The 13,582-nt window shown below is 39.0% G+C and overlaps 1 protein-coding gene across 8 annotated transcripts in view; it reads left to right on the forward strand.

Moving 5' to 3' along the window:
• Positions 1-13,582, forward strand: part of LOC121281034 (DENN domain-containing protein 1A-like) — a 607,528-nt gene that overhangs the window by 558,822 nt on the left and 35,124 nt on the right. For 4 of the 8 annotated variants that reach the window (XM_041193614.1, XM_041193619.1, XM_041193615.1 and 1 more), the window contains exon 20: positions 10,110-10,169. The exons of the other annotated variants lie outside the window; for them this stretch is intronic. In XM_041193614.1, coding sequence (XP_041049548.1) covers positions 10,110-10,169 — 60 coding nt within the window. The remainder of the gene's footprint in view (positions 1-10,109; positions 10,170-13,582) is intronic. 8 annotated transcript variants of the gene reach the window in all.

Raw genomic sequence — 13,582 nt, forward strand, 5'->3', positions numbered from 1 at the left:
CATAAAAACCCATCTGGTTCACTAATGCCCTTACCTGGTCTGGCCTACATGTGACTTCAGACCCACAGCAATGTGGTTGACTTTTAAATGCCCTCTGAACAAGGGCAATTAGGGCTGGGCAATAAATACAGGCCTAGCCACTGACACCCACATCCCATGAACGAATTTTTAAAAACCCACCTCCGCCCCACTCCACTTGACCGATTGGCAGCAGCTTTGGCCACTGGACTCCGTGCTGTGCTCTCAGCTCAGACGCCGGCATTCTGTTATCCTGCACTGAAAGGCTGCGCTCTTAGCTTGAACCGTGAGCGATACTGGTCCAAACCTTAATAAAGACATTGCAAGGGGCTGTGAGCTCCAGTGACTTCAAGCATGTCAATGGAGCTACAGCTGACCAGTCTCAGCTGTGGAAGAGTGCTCACTTTTGACAAGCTTTTCCAAGTGCATTGCCCTTCCCTCACGCCCCCCCCCCCCCCCCCCAAAACCCCACATACCGGCCCCCTTGAGTATTTACTTTCAGCCTTTGCTACCTTGCCCCCTACCTCCCCCTCCCCCCCAGCCTGACCTGACCTGCACTGGAGCCTTTGACCCAGCACTGCACTGAAAGCCAGCCGGGAAAAAGCGACTTGCCTAAGCCCCCTGCGAATGCGCGGCGCCTCTTCCTTGATGTCCTACGGGTGATGCCTACAAGCACGTGTGTGTGTGTTAACGTCTGAGTTCCACTCGAAGTTCAGCTCACCAGGTTCACGCCCTTTAAAGGCAGACGTCAAGCACGCTGTTCTGAAGTCAGGCCAGCGCCGGCAGTAATTTTGACCTGGGGGTTGATTCTGGCGAGCCGGGCTTATAATTAGATGCAAATGTATTAAAATTACATTCCTGACCCACGGCAGCGGGAAACGCCAGCCCACCATTGACGGGTGAAGCGGGCAATCTGAAGCTGGTTTCATGATGGTGCAAAACTAATTTTTGGCCTTCTCACCATATTGTTTCCACCACCCCCCACCCTCCACCATGATGCCCAACACCTAAACCTCAATAAGCCTATCGCTCAAGTAACCCTGTGATGAATTGAAATCTGTTAAAATATTCCCTTACTTGCTTTATTCAGTTTTCCACTTTTCACGAAAATAATTTCTCGTGGAGTTATGCTCTTCAAGCCAAGGCTCAACATTTCTGACTGACCACATACACCAGGCACTTCGATATTGTTAGTGGGCACATTGGGTGCCATTCCTGACTGAAAAAGACATTTTTCTTCTCTCTCCAACTTCATTTTTTTAAACCTTGCCTTTGCCAGTTGCCTAGAAAGAAGCAAAGGAGTACTATGGGGAGCCTATTAAGAGCTCCCCAGTGCCATGAAAATGTTCTAACCTATAATGTGTTTCATCAATTAAAAATGAAAAATTCTCTGTGAATGATATTCAAACCTAGCTTTCTTAACAAGAATGATGTGAGGGTGCAAGTTCTCCGAGCTCTCACAATGGGGTAATTAATTACAATTTTAAAAATGATTTTGTGCATTAATGCAGTCTTAAAGTTGGGAAAGCACCAGAATGATGTTGAGAATTTCACTTAAACCTGTAAAAGCTGTAAGGCACTATATGGGAAAGCGATGAGGAATTTCTGTATGTTCTCATGCATGGATTGGAATATATTCGCACACAAGTTTGATAGGAACAATGTTGTCCAGTGCTTAGGATGGAAATCATGTGATTTTTATTCCTGGTAGTGCACGTCAGTGGAGTGGGTTGAGATGGCACTGGTAAAACCTCCTGGAGTTCAATGTCAGATCAACACTTTAATTTGTTGCTGCCTTGTAGTAACCTCCAGATTCCATTCGCCATTCCTTCACTGTCGCTGGGTCAAAATCCTGGAACTCCCTTTCTAAGAACACATGGACTGCAGCGGTTCAAGAAGGTGGCTCACCACCACCACCTTAAGGTTAATCGGAGATGGGAAATCAATAGTGACCCTGCCAGTGACATCAAAAATCACATGAATGAGTAAAAAAAGGATTGTTTATTTTGCTGGATCTGATAATGGTCATTAGCTTAACAGTTCACTGCCCAAAAAATAGTATGTGACCCTGTTCTTTATGGGTGGATGTATTTTTCAGGCATAAAACAGTACAAAGCAGACCAATTTAGTAGGCATGGAGCCCATTGTTTAAGTGTTCCAGGTGGCTACTTAAAACAAGCATTGGCCCCTTGGCTCTTTCTCAAGGGCAATTAGGGATGGGCAATAAATGCTGTCCTTGTTAGTGACACTCACATCCTGTGAATATTTCAAAAAGTGCTAATGAGCTACCTAATGCCTCTTGAAGGACCCTTCTACAAAATTTTTTACTCCTAAGTGGGGCAGGTGTCAGGCCTGTCCTGTTCAGGATTCTTTCCCTGCGAAAGCCAAATAAAAGTATGTTTGTTTATATGATTTTTTTAAGTAGTAAATGCCCCCCACCGCCCAACTCCACAGTCCTTGCAATTTACCCCCTCCCCACCCCATGGCCCAATCCCCATTGTTCACTGCATCCTCCCTCCCTGAATCCTAACTGATAGCTGCTGCCAGCAAGGCAAACTTTGTGAAAGTGACTTTCTCACCTGCAAGTTGCCTGTAGAGGAGGTGACTGGTACTGGCATCTCAACCCAAACTTGGTTCGGTTGTACAATGGGCACAGACAGAATTCCACACAATGATGTTTATGGAGATCCTAGACCTGTATTTAGCTTGTTCTCAGTGATAAGAGACATATGCAGTCGTTGGTCCATTGTAAGAGCTGGAAGAGTTTCTTTCAAAGATTTGACTTCCTCTTGGTAAAATTCAGAAGTTCCCAATTCCATAGAACGTGACTGTAATAGTTTGCTGACTTATTTTGGAAACAAGCAATATAGTGCAGAGGAGAGAGAATACTTTCAATATAAATTTTCTCTTTCAGTGTAGTAACTCAAATCTATTATGCATGTTCCAGTGAACTGACCACTGGAAAATTACATGGTGAACCCAGCAACGTGTAAGCTGTTCCATTACACAGAGCCAGAAAGCAAGTTTTGAAATTGCATGTGCTTTTAATATAACTTATTAAAGGTTATTTTTTGAAGTACTGGTTTTAGCATAACTTAGTAAGGCTTATTGTTTGGAAGACTGACTGGCTGTTTTAAAAGTCAATTATTCATAAACATTACATTTTCTTCATTGATTCTTAAAATGCACTATTGACGCAAATGTAAACTTGGTAGCAGTGAAACCACACAATCTTACCTTAGATTGAAAAATGCTAGGTTGTCAGCTGCCTAGTTCTTGAGAAGTTAAAAATTATGCAAGCAGTCATGTGCCAGAGGTGCCCTTGAGGGTTTTACTCTCTGAATTTCCAACAGTTGCACTTCGTTAGGAGCCTGGTGGTGTTTAATAAGGAGGTTGGACTGCTGGCACCTCCACTGCTTATTTGTTCTCGGAGGGCTCCAGGGCTGCTGCAGTAAGCAGATCGGCCAGAGCTGATCATTACAAGGGCATACGCTGCCATGAATAAAAATGTCACAGGATTTCTGTCCTAAGCAGTGGAAAATGTCATTCCTGTCAAACAGATATTACAGGACTAGTGTGTAGTCGGTACAAATTGGTTAGTTGCATGTTCCCTGAGTTTTTGACATTCATAGATTAAGTCTGAAGAAAAAACAATGTTGACCTATTTATCTGTTATTGCTGATGTATATTCTTTTTTGCATGAAGAAGCATTTGTCAACTACTAATTAAAAATTTTTTGGTAAAAAGTGAAGTAAGGTGATTTGTTCATGCTGACAGCAAGTATTTGACTAACCAATACAAGTGGGATATTGCAGGTGTTTTCTGTAATATCCCATACACTGATAATGATACATTGATAATGAGTTTTTTTAATGGCTCACAGTTTGTCCAGCCAGGGCCCAGCTTTTTACCTTCTCTCTGACTGTAGCTGAAGGAGAAGAAATCCATACAATTTTTAAGTTAATTGATAGAGGTATCTTCATCATTTGTTCTGAGCAGGCCACCATATTAGGTGTTGGACCTTAATGAAGTAAATCGTCTTGAGGTAGACTTGACCCTTTGACCTCTATTTCCTTTGGAAACGTACCTCCTGCTGACTGAGCATAAACAAGGAAAAGCAAATGCTGAATACTCATGGTCATCTTCCTAGCTCATGGAGAGCGTTTAAGCAGATTGAAGTTAAATGAGGGGGAAAGGAAAAAAAGTGTCAGAGCAAGTATGATGCTACAAAAAATTGCAGGCTAATATCAGAGAAAAAAATGTATTTTCTTAGAACCAATCCTGGCTGGGTCCTTTGATTATATTCTCAACAGCATTGCCAGTGTAACCCTGGCTATTGATGAGGTAATATGGTGAATAAAGTGAGCGCTCAGTCTCATGGCTGTGTTTGCTTTTGTGATCAGAATTAGCCAGTGTAATAGGAGGCAATGCGAATTTTTAATTTAAATTCCTATTTTGGTTAAGCAAAATTCTAACAGTAAGGAAAACATAACCAGTCTATTTCCTTTATGGATGTTGACATGACCTGCTATTTTTAGTATTTTTTCTGTCTATTTTTTAATAGTAAGGTTTAGCTTCGTACAATTAAATTGCAGCTATGCTATTATTTGACCGTTGGAAGATTTAGTGCCTAGCAAACTTGTCCGCAAGATCGGATGCTTGCATTTGTAGCCCATGGCCAACAGATTATTTTTCTCCTGTTGATAGGTGTTTGCCTCTGTGGCATAAGTCAACAAATTTCACCGCTTAACCAGCCTTGGAGAAGTTAATTTCTGTCTTTGGACAGAAAATTTGCTGTAGTTGGGCATCTAATGAATGACATTAGCCACTAGATAGACTTGCCCTTCCATGTTTAGATTTTTAAGTTCTTTGCTCATGTTTCTGAAAGTGAGAACTGATAACTCATCAGGAAACTCAGGGCATTTAGGACCTGAGTGAATAGCACAAACAACTGTGTACCTCCTTAACGAGTCAGATTGAAGAATTGTGAAATTAGCAACATATGGACTGATAGGGAAATGTGAAATAGAAGGCATGAATTCGATGTCAATCAGGTACACAAAGGGAAAGAAAAGCTAGAATAAGAGACAGAAAAAGAGACCAAGTTTTAAAAAAGTGTAAATTTTGCTTTTTTAAAATCTCCAACAACAATCAAAACCTGAAGGAATGAGACTCCATTCTTATAATAGTTCATTTAATCACATGTGCCTCTCACCTGAAGTTGTTGTATCATTTGTGCATAAATAGCAGCAAGTGTCATTAACTCCCTATTATTTTGACAAGAAAATCTGAACCACTGATGCGTAGAACTCCTCTCTGCCCCTAATTCTTGCTTCAATACAATGCTTTGTGGCTATTGCACCTTTTGCCTACCTGATATGAGCCTTCGGGCTTTGGGCTTCACAGAATTTGCAGGATGCCCTATTTTCCCATGGGAGATTTGGAGGCACCGCACCGCACACATACCCAGTCTCATTTTAATATTTAAATTTTACTGAAAATTACCCTATTTTAAATTTTACATCTTTGAACAAAGCTCTGCTCACAGCCCTTGCTTCACCCATAAAAGTTGGGTGAGGCTTACGCTGACTTCTTATAGGGAGGAGGTAGGTTTTTGATACTTTAGTGGGTTTTTATGTACCCTTTGCTGCATGTTGCACTCTACAGTGCAAAAAAAACTCTCAAACTGTAACCATATAATCTTCTAGGAATAGAAAGCAACCAGTGGGGAAAAATGACTGCTAACTCAGGAAAAACACTGGAAAATTCCCCTCGTTTCTGTGGCAATCGAGCAAAGTGGCAGGAGACTGTACTAGCCCAGTACCCCTCATGGCCTCATTTAACCAGTACTAACCCTCAATAATTGAAAATGCCTTCCTCGCTTGGGAGCTTGTCAAGTTCCCCTTTAATGTCACACTGTACAATGTTTTGAATGAACTACATAATTGAAATGAAGGACAGGAGGTTCTCAAGTTACATCCCCTGAGTGAAATTGGTCATGGCTGTCAGTACCCAGGGACTTACATTTATAGACTCCCTCCACTTGTATCTTGGACGTGTTAGAGTGGATATGTTTTTGTCATCTCCAGTTTACTGCTTTAATCACTGACCCCCTTGCATTCAGCTGACGCTGGCGCTTTTACTGCAGGTTGGTTTTCAGCTCCAAAAGAGCCAACTTGCCTTGGTGTACCTCCTACAGGAGGACTCCTAAATCTTCAGTATCAAGATAAACATTGTTGCCCATCTCCACAGTGCTTTTCTGAGCAACTGTACCATTTTCTGTCATCATCATGATTTACCCTTTATGGCAAACTATTGTCTTCTAAGAGCTGCCACTTCACCAGATTTTGAGCTGGAGGCCTGATGCTCTGGGCACACTTCTGTATCTGTACCCTATTCAAATTAGGGGAAATAGATTCGCATTGTATATTTTGGCACAGTACACCACCTGTGCTACTACATTAAGTGCACTCATGCCATAGCACATGCTTCACCAATTTTACAGGAATCATAAAATGAAGGCTGTATTATTTCAAAGTAAATCCATTTAATAGTTAGGAGTATACTCACACTACTGAGTTGCCAACATCTAAAGGGAAGTGTCAGATGAATGCCAGGCATATTTCCATCAAGGGCTGATGTATGTTGGACAACCATGTGCATCACAACCGGCTAGCAGATTGCAGAAGGGCATTTATAGCGGCCTGTAAGTTGCTTGCATTCTGTGAAGGGGTAATGGTCGGGAGCAGAAGGAATACAGTAAATAGCCCAAAGACCTCGAAGACATATGAGGAAATTATAAAGGAACTGAAAAATGTAATATGGATAATCATTCTCCTCTAGCATCACTTCTCAGACTCCTGCTTCCTAAAATATAAATCACTTTGATTAAATGAAAAGTCTGCTTATAGTGAATATAAGCTCTATCTCTATATTGATATCTATCTATGTATCATTTGTCATAGTTACTTTACATTTGTCATAGTTACTTTTCTGCACTCCTAAACAAATAATGCGCATTGCTGAACAAATTAAACTTCAAGTCTAAATTTATTTTGACTGTTGCACTGACAGGCATAATGGAGTAAAAACCAGGGCAGATCTATAACATATAGCTGAATTTAATTTTCATTGTTCCAGAAATTTGAAAGATCTGAAATGCAGTCTTGACTTTTGTTTTAAAATAACACACTTCACTGAGCCTCTTTGCTATTAGGGCTGTTATTTGGCACTACTGCATGATGCACAGACTGAGGCAGATTACTAATAAACCCTTTCAAGCATCACTAAAAATAGACTTCTTTTTTCTTCAGTTTTTATTGGTAAGCTGCTCATTGTAACAATTAATTAAAATGTTACTTGAAATGTATGACATGGTATCATTTCTGTCATGCAAATGTAATAAATGATTCTTCACATATTTCTAATACTGAGTTTATAAACCAGAATAAAGCCTACAGAATTGCAGAGCCTCAGGTCATTTACGAAGACGGAACTAAGGAAAGAAAAACTTATTAGCAATTTTATACCCAAAATATAGCCTTGTCCTCGAAGGGTTTTATTAAATCCAGATGAAATCTGACCCTGTGCAGTTTGTGGATGAAGTCCCAAAGCATTGCTGGGGGGGAAATAAATCTCAGACCATTCCTCCAGTAAACTTATGCTTCATTTCCTGTTAGGCTAAATGATTGTGTGAAAATTGTATTTCCACCTGTTTATATTCAAAGCTCTCTAGGTTGTTTTGCAACACAGAAGGTTATTAATATTTGGGAACAGTGAAGAACACCCTACCTTTTGGGAAAATTAAAAGTACACATTCTCAGGAAGAAAAGTCTCGTCCTTTCCCTAAGCTAAAATAATTTATTCTTACAATCATCTTCGATAATTAAATTGGCAATCTGTTTTGGGTTTATTTTGAGATTCAATTTTTAATTTTTTTTTCATCCTTGAGTAGCTTGATTTTAGTCAGTTATTTGGAGAAGGCATTTGGTTAAACAACTTGCTTCTAAAAAAACAATGTTCAAACCTAATGAATGATAATTATACAGTATTGGGAAAATGTACATTTGGTCACAGAATGAGTTGGAATTTAATGATCTCTGACATGAGAGTTTGTTGCAATAGTTTATATTTTATTGGTATTGTTTTCATTTTCTCATAGCCTCTTAAAGTACCTGAATATAGAAGCAATATTTGTACTTAAAATGCAGTAACTTTTGTACATAGGTAAATAGACCATTAACATCTCAAAAACAGCTTTGGGATGGTTGATCAGTTACTCCGTCTTTAGTGGTATTCGCTGGAAGCTTGATATTGGCCCGGATATTGGGAGAAGTTCCTGTTGTATGCCTAGTACTGCAGCTTCTTTAACCTACATCTGAACAGAAAGACCTCATTTTCCTTACCATCTGAAGAACTGCATTTCTGACAATGCAGCCCTCTTCAATACTGTCTAGAGTATCAGTATAGACTTTGAGGTTAAACTACTTCTACCTTATCATCAGTGCCCAAAGTTTCATTGATACAAAATGCAGCATAACTTGGAAATTAGGTCAATGATTTGACCCCTGAGTGCATTCTCATGCTGTGTGCTATAATGCATACCTGGTGTGAAACTATATTTTAAAAGTTTTCAATTAACCCACTGGTCTGCCTGGTGACATTCTTTAAACTTAAATCATCCAGGCTGTACTCACATTAAAAATCAGCTGCCTGAAAAGTAAAAACCCAACCATCTACTTTATCACTAACTTGAGTTAAACCCGCAGCGCAATATGTTCCTAGCATTATAGCTCAGATTTACCTCACTGACGGTCACCTTGCACAGATACCACAGGACTTTAGCTATAGGACTGAAAACACAAACGGGGTGTGGAATAAACATGTTTCCCAATGCCTGTGCTAATTACTATGCTACAGTCCAGGAAACTCATCCTTTTCCCTATTAAGAGACATGGGGTAGGAGTGCTGTTTTTGCATTTATTTTGTTGGCCTTAGATTTGAAGAATAATTGCATGATGTAGCAGGGAAAAAAATCAACATTGGAAGCTACTAAAAGTGTTTTGAACAAAGTGAAAAGAAATGGGTCAAGTGTGTCCACATTAAAGAGTAACCAAGGATCAAGTGGAGAGGAAAGAGGAGGTGAGTGTGAATTATACATGATTAGAAAGATTGGTCCATTTTATCTTTGTGAAGGTGGAGATGTTGCAGTTCTTGCATTCTCCATTGTTGCTGCTAAGGCATCTTAAACAGGATCACATTTTAGGGAAGACTACATCAATTTTCAGATGTAAAATCTTCTGCTCTTCCACAGATGGAGTGCTCAGTTAATGCAAACATACAGTCAAGTGGTCTGGCTAAATCTCGTAAAAGTCAACATTGAGGAAACTATACAAAACATATTAAAGCCCAAGTATCTTAAAGGAGTGCATTTCAACTTTAGTAATTTTATGATGGAAAACCAGCATGTGTTGTTACAGTATAACTCCCAGCTTCCCTTGTATGAATACTGGATGTCATCCCCAGTAATCCAACATAGTGACATTACAATGACAGGCCAGGCTGTGAGTATCACAGAAGTAGAACAAAATCCAAATAAGTTCAGTTCAGGAAAGTTTCAATCTTTATTTCCACAAAACTAAATAGATTTAAATCATGATGTCTGCATGAGCTACTTAATTTGATGAGTACTGTACTCATGATTTGAATAAAAATAATTGTGGAGCTCTGCAGCTTTACATGGAAGTGACACGTCTTACAAAATTATGTATATGTATGTAAGAATTTTCACTGTGGGTTTTGACTGTTTGGTTTTTTTTATTCCTTTCTCTTGCTCCATAATTAAAAATAATGCCTTTTTCAAAGTTGGTACAGGATAAATTATTTAAAAATATGTAAAAGTTTGTTATTGCTAGAGCCTATTGTGTCAGATCAAATTCTTGGTATGAATATACGTATCTGGGATAATGAACTCTCAACATGTGCAAATTTCAAAATTGTGTTATTTTATAGTTGCTTGCTATGTTTTTTTTTATTTTAATTGAAATGGAGGATGCTTCTGTTCTGATGTTTAAGTTTCCACTTTGATACAGCCAGAGAGAGTCCCTCCACCTCGCCCTCCTCCTCCAAAGATAAACAGTGCTACTTTGCCCGTGAGTAGACAGAAGTTGTGTATCTCCCTAATTATGTATAACACCACCTAAGTTGCTTTGCTGACTTTACTTACCCTTTTCTTCAGTTTGTGCTATTTGGTCTCGTAGCAAGGGATTGGATCCGTGCTTAGCTTTCTCTCAGACAGGTGTGAAACTTTGCTTCTTTCTTCGTCCATTTCCTAATTCTTCTAATGTTTGGTGTTTATTGTGATTGGCATTATGATAGAGCCACGGCAGAAATGTTGCTCACTTCAAGTTGTCATAAGAATCCTGGGTAACACCGGTGCAGCTGATATGGGATTCTTTAACACCTGGATTTAAGTCTCTAACCTCGACTGCATGCTTGGATTTGGCAGTTTGTGTTTATACACAGGAAACACGCATGCTGTACATGCTCTGAGGTAGTCTAACCTTTTCATTGGGCTAATTACATATTTATAACCTGCAATATTCGTAAGGTGTGCAGTGTTCTTAAACAGCTCCACGCTGCTATATGCATGTGGCTCATTTCAAGGGGCATTTTGTGGGGGAGTTTTTGCAATTGTTCTGAAATATTTTCCCATTTCTCAATGTTAAGAGAGTTTGGAAAGCTAGCCTTTTGACCTGACCAGTGCAATATAGAAGTGAGCTCTGCACACTCAAATGACTACAACAAAAATTGCAGTTCATGTGGGGAAGTAGTTTGTTACTAATCAAACGAAACACACTGTCTCAAAGTAACATGACACATGTTGACAATGATTCCTGCACTCAGAACTCCTATCTCAGTCATGTTGGACAGTGGAGACTAAACCCTTCCTTGCAGGGAAGGAAGGAAAATTAGTTTGTTACAGAGTGGTGGAAATAGGTCATCTGTCAGCTTTTCAACTGTGGAATGCTGCCCAACAAAGTAAGAGTGAAAAATACAGAAATAACTTGACCGCAAAAAATAAGTGGGATAGAATTAATTGATAGTAAATTAGAATCGTGTGCACTGTTGCACAATTGAAATGATGGACAAACAGGTAAGCTGAGGAAAAACTGTTCGTTTCATCACTTCCTATTGTTTTTAAGAATGTTTTTATGGTTTACTATTTGGATGCAAAAAATCAGAGACACTGAAATATCCTTTCTCAGTCATTTTAACCAATTCAGATGCACAACCAAAAGCCAGTATTATCCAAAGTAGAGTAGAAGAAAATTATAGACAATCATGTCAATAGATTTCAATATTGATTTTATCTTTCATACAGTAACCCACTTTAAAATTATACTGCCTTTGACGATCATTAAGGAATGTGTGATGCTCAGCAAGGAAGTCACAAGCAGTGAGCAGAATCTGTGCTGAACCCATTAGCTGTAGCAATAGGGAGCCAAGCATATTAGCTGACTGGGATAGGGACATATTTGACCCTCTGCCCTGGACTCTGCAGTTTGCTCTTAATCCAAACGACCAAAAGGACAGTTGCACAAATATTAGCTGAGATTTGATTTGAAAAGAAGAGCAAAAGCCAAAATAGTATCAATTAAAAAACAAAAAATAACCGACTCCTGTCTTTAGTATAAGAGGTGTCATTATCATTGATTTTTACTGTTTGGCCTAATGTCCCAGCCAGCATTGTACTCTGCACATTTTGCCAACCCTAATACATACATCGCAGTAGAGCAAAGGCTATGCGTCTGCAGTGCCATCACATCAGCATATATAAAAACATTCTGATTTATTAGGCATGGTACAGTGGGGTGGAATCTATGACACTTGCACAGGTACAGTATCATTTTTTCCAAGTTTTCAAACAGCTATGGAATGCTGACTTTGTATATTATATCAGAAGGTCTGCAAATTGAAACCATATGGAAGTATGATGGGCCTATGACTCACGGAATGAGAGCCTTCTTCCCATAGAAATCCATTTAACTAATGCCTTCAAATGTAACATTTTACCTTTTGGTCGTGTTGCCTGAAATAGCTGACAATCTCACTGCACCCAGATCTTTTCTTTTTTTTGAGTTCTGTTTCTGTGTTTGTGTGCCTGCCATGTCCCATTAATAACTCTGCTGTTTGACTCATGCTTTTAGCAAATGCTGTAGATGAGGAGTACTGAGGTTTGGAATTAAATCAAGCAAGATGAGGAGAAAAGATTGAATTTTGTTAAAATCACAGTCATTACATTCCTCATTGATGTAAACATTACATTCACTTTCCTTACTTCAGCTTGGCTGCTGTGAACATAAAGTCCCTGCAGTTTATCAATTATGCCAACTCTATAATTCACCTAATATGGTTGTATTAGAAGATAGCCTACCTATTAGTAAAAACACTTCTTTAAAAAACTTAAAATTCACTTTGCTTTATCAAAATGAGTGCAGAGTATGGACATTTTTCAGTTTGATATTTAATACCAATGAAAATTATGTTAATTAGTCAAAAAGATATCATGCAGCACTTAATACGATGCACACAGCAACTCTCTAGTGTCATTCCAGGAACAGTCAAAGAGCAGGTTCTCTCCCTCCATAGGTTCAGATCTTACTGACATGTCTCCTTTTATAAGTAAAATTGATTTGCATTTTTAAAAGTTAAAGATCTTCATTTTGTGCCTTATTCGGCATTTAAAGAGTCTTTAGAATAAATTAAATCTCAACGTATCATGGTTTGTTACAGAGTTTATGTTACTTGTCAGAAAGGACTCATTGTTCGTTGATCCTGGTACCACTCTTCATAAACAGGACTTTGATAATCCTGACATAAACCCAGTGAGGTATAGTGTAGCACTATATGATGCAATACCCCACACAAGTTAAATCATTAACATCGTTTAAAAAGTGTGATATTTATTTTCATATTTTAAAATAAAAAGATTAGTGCCTTATGATTATAGATCTAGTAATGATCCAGCTATAGTTAATCACTACAAATTTCAAATCTTTGTAAGTATAAACTCATTATGTAAAAGTGCCACGTTATTGTGTTGCTGTATGCATTGTAGTTGCTGCTATTTTGAATGTAAGCTTAAATTTTTATATTTAATGATTAAATGTGTGCAGTTGGGTCTAAAGCAAATTCAGCTTTGCCCAGTTGGATTTGTCAGGTTCAGAACACTGTAGGGAATCTGCTTTTTTTCTGACTCTCCACTGAAGTCCCTTTAGGCTATGGCTCCAATCCTTTTTTGCATTTCTCCCCAGATATATCTGGTGTGGCTGACACTAGTGGGGTAATCGCTGGCTTTTCAAAGCTCTGGCGGAAAGGTGAAAGTATTAGCAGCACGATGACAGGCAAGCTTCACGCATCACCTTCCAGCTCAAGCTTAATTAAACAGCCTCTTTTCTCTTTTTTCCTTCTTCGTTCTATCATCCCTAATGAAGCAGTCTTTTCCATCGATCCTGCTGATTGCCAGGCCTCTCCTTTTGTTTGTTGGCACTGAGCCATTCAG

This window comes from Carcharodon carcharias, chromosome 8, assembly GCF_017639515.1.
Source record: "Carcharodon carcharias isolate sCarCar2 chromosome 8, sCarCar2.pri, whole genome shotgun sequence".
Lineage (NCBI taxonomy): Eukaryota > Metazoa > Chordata > Chondrichthyes > Lamniformes > Lamnidae > Carcharodon > Carcharodon carcharias.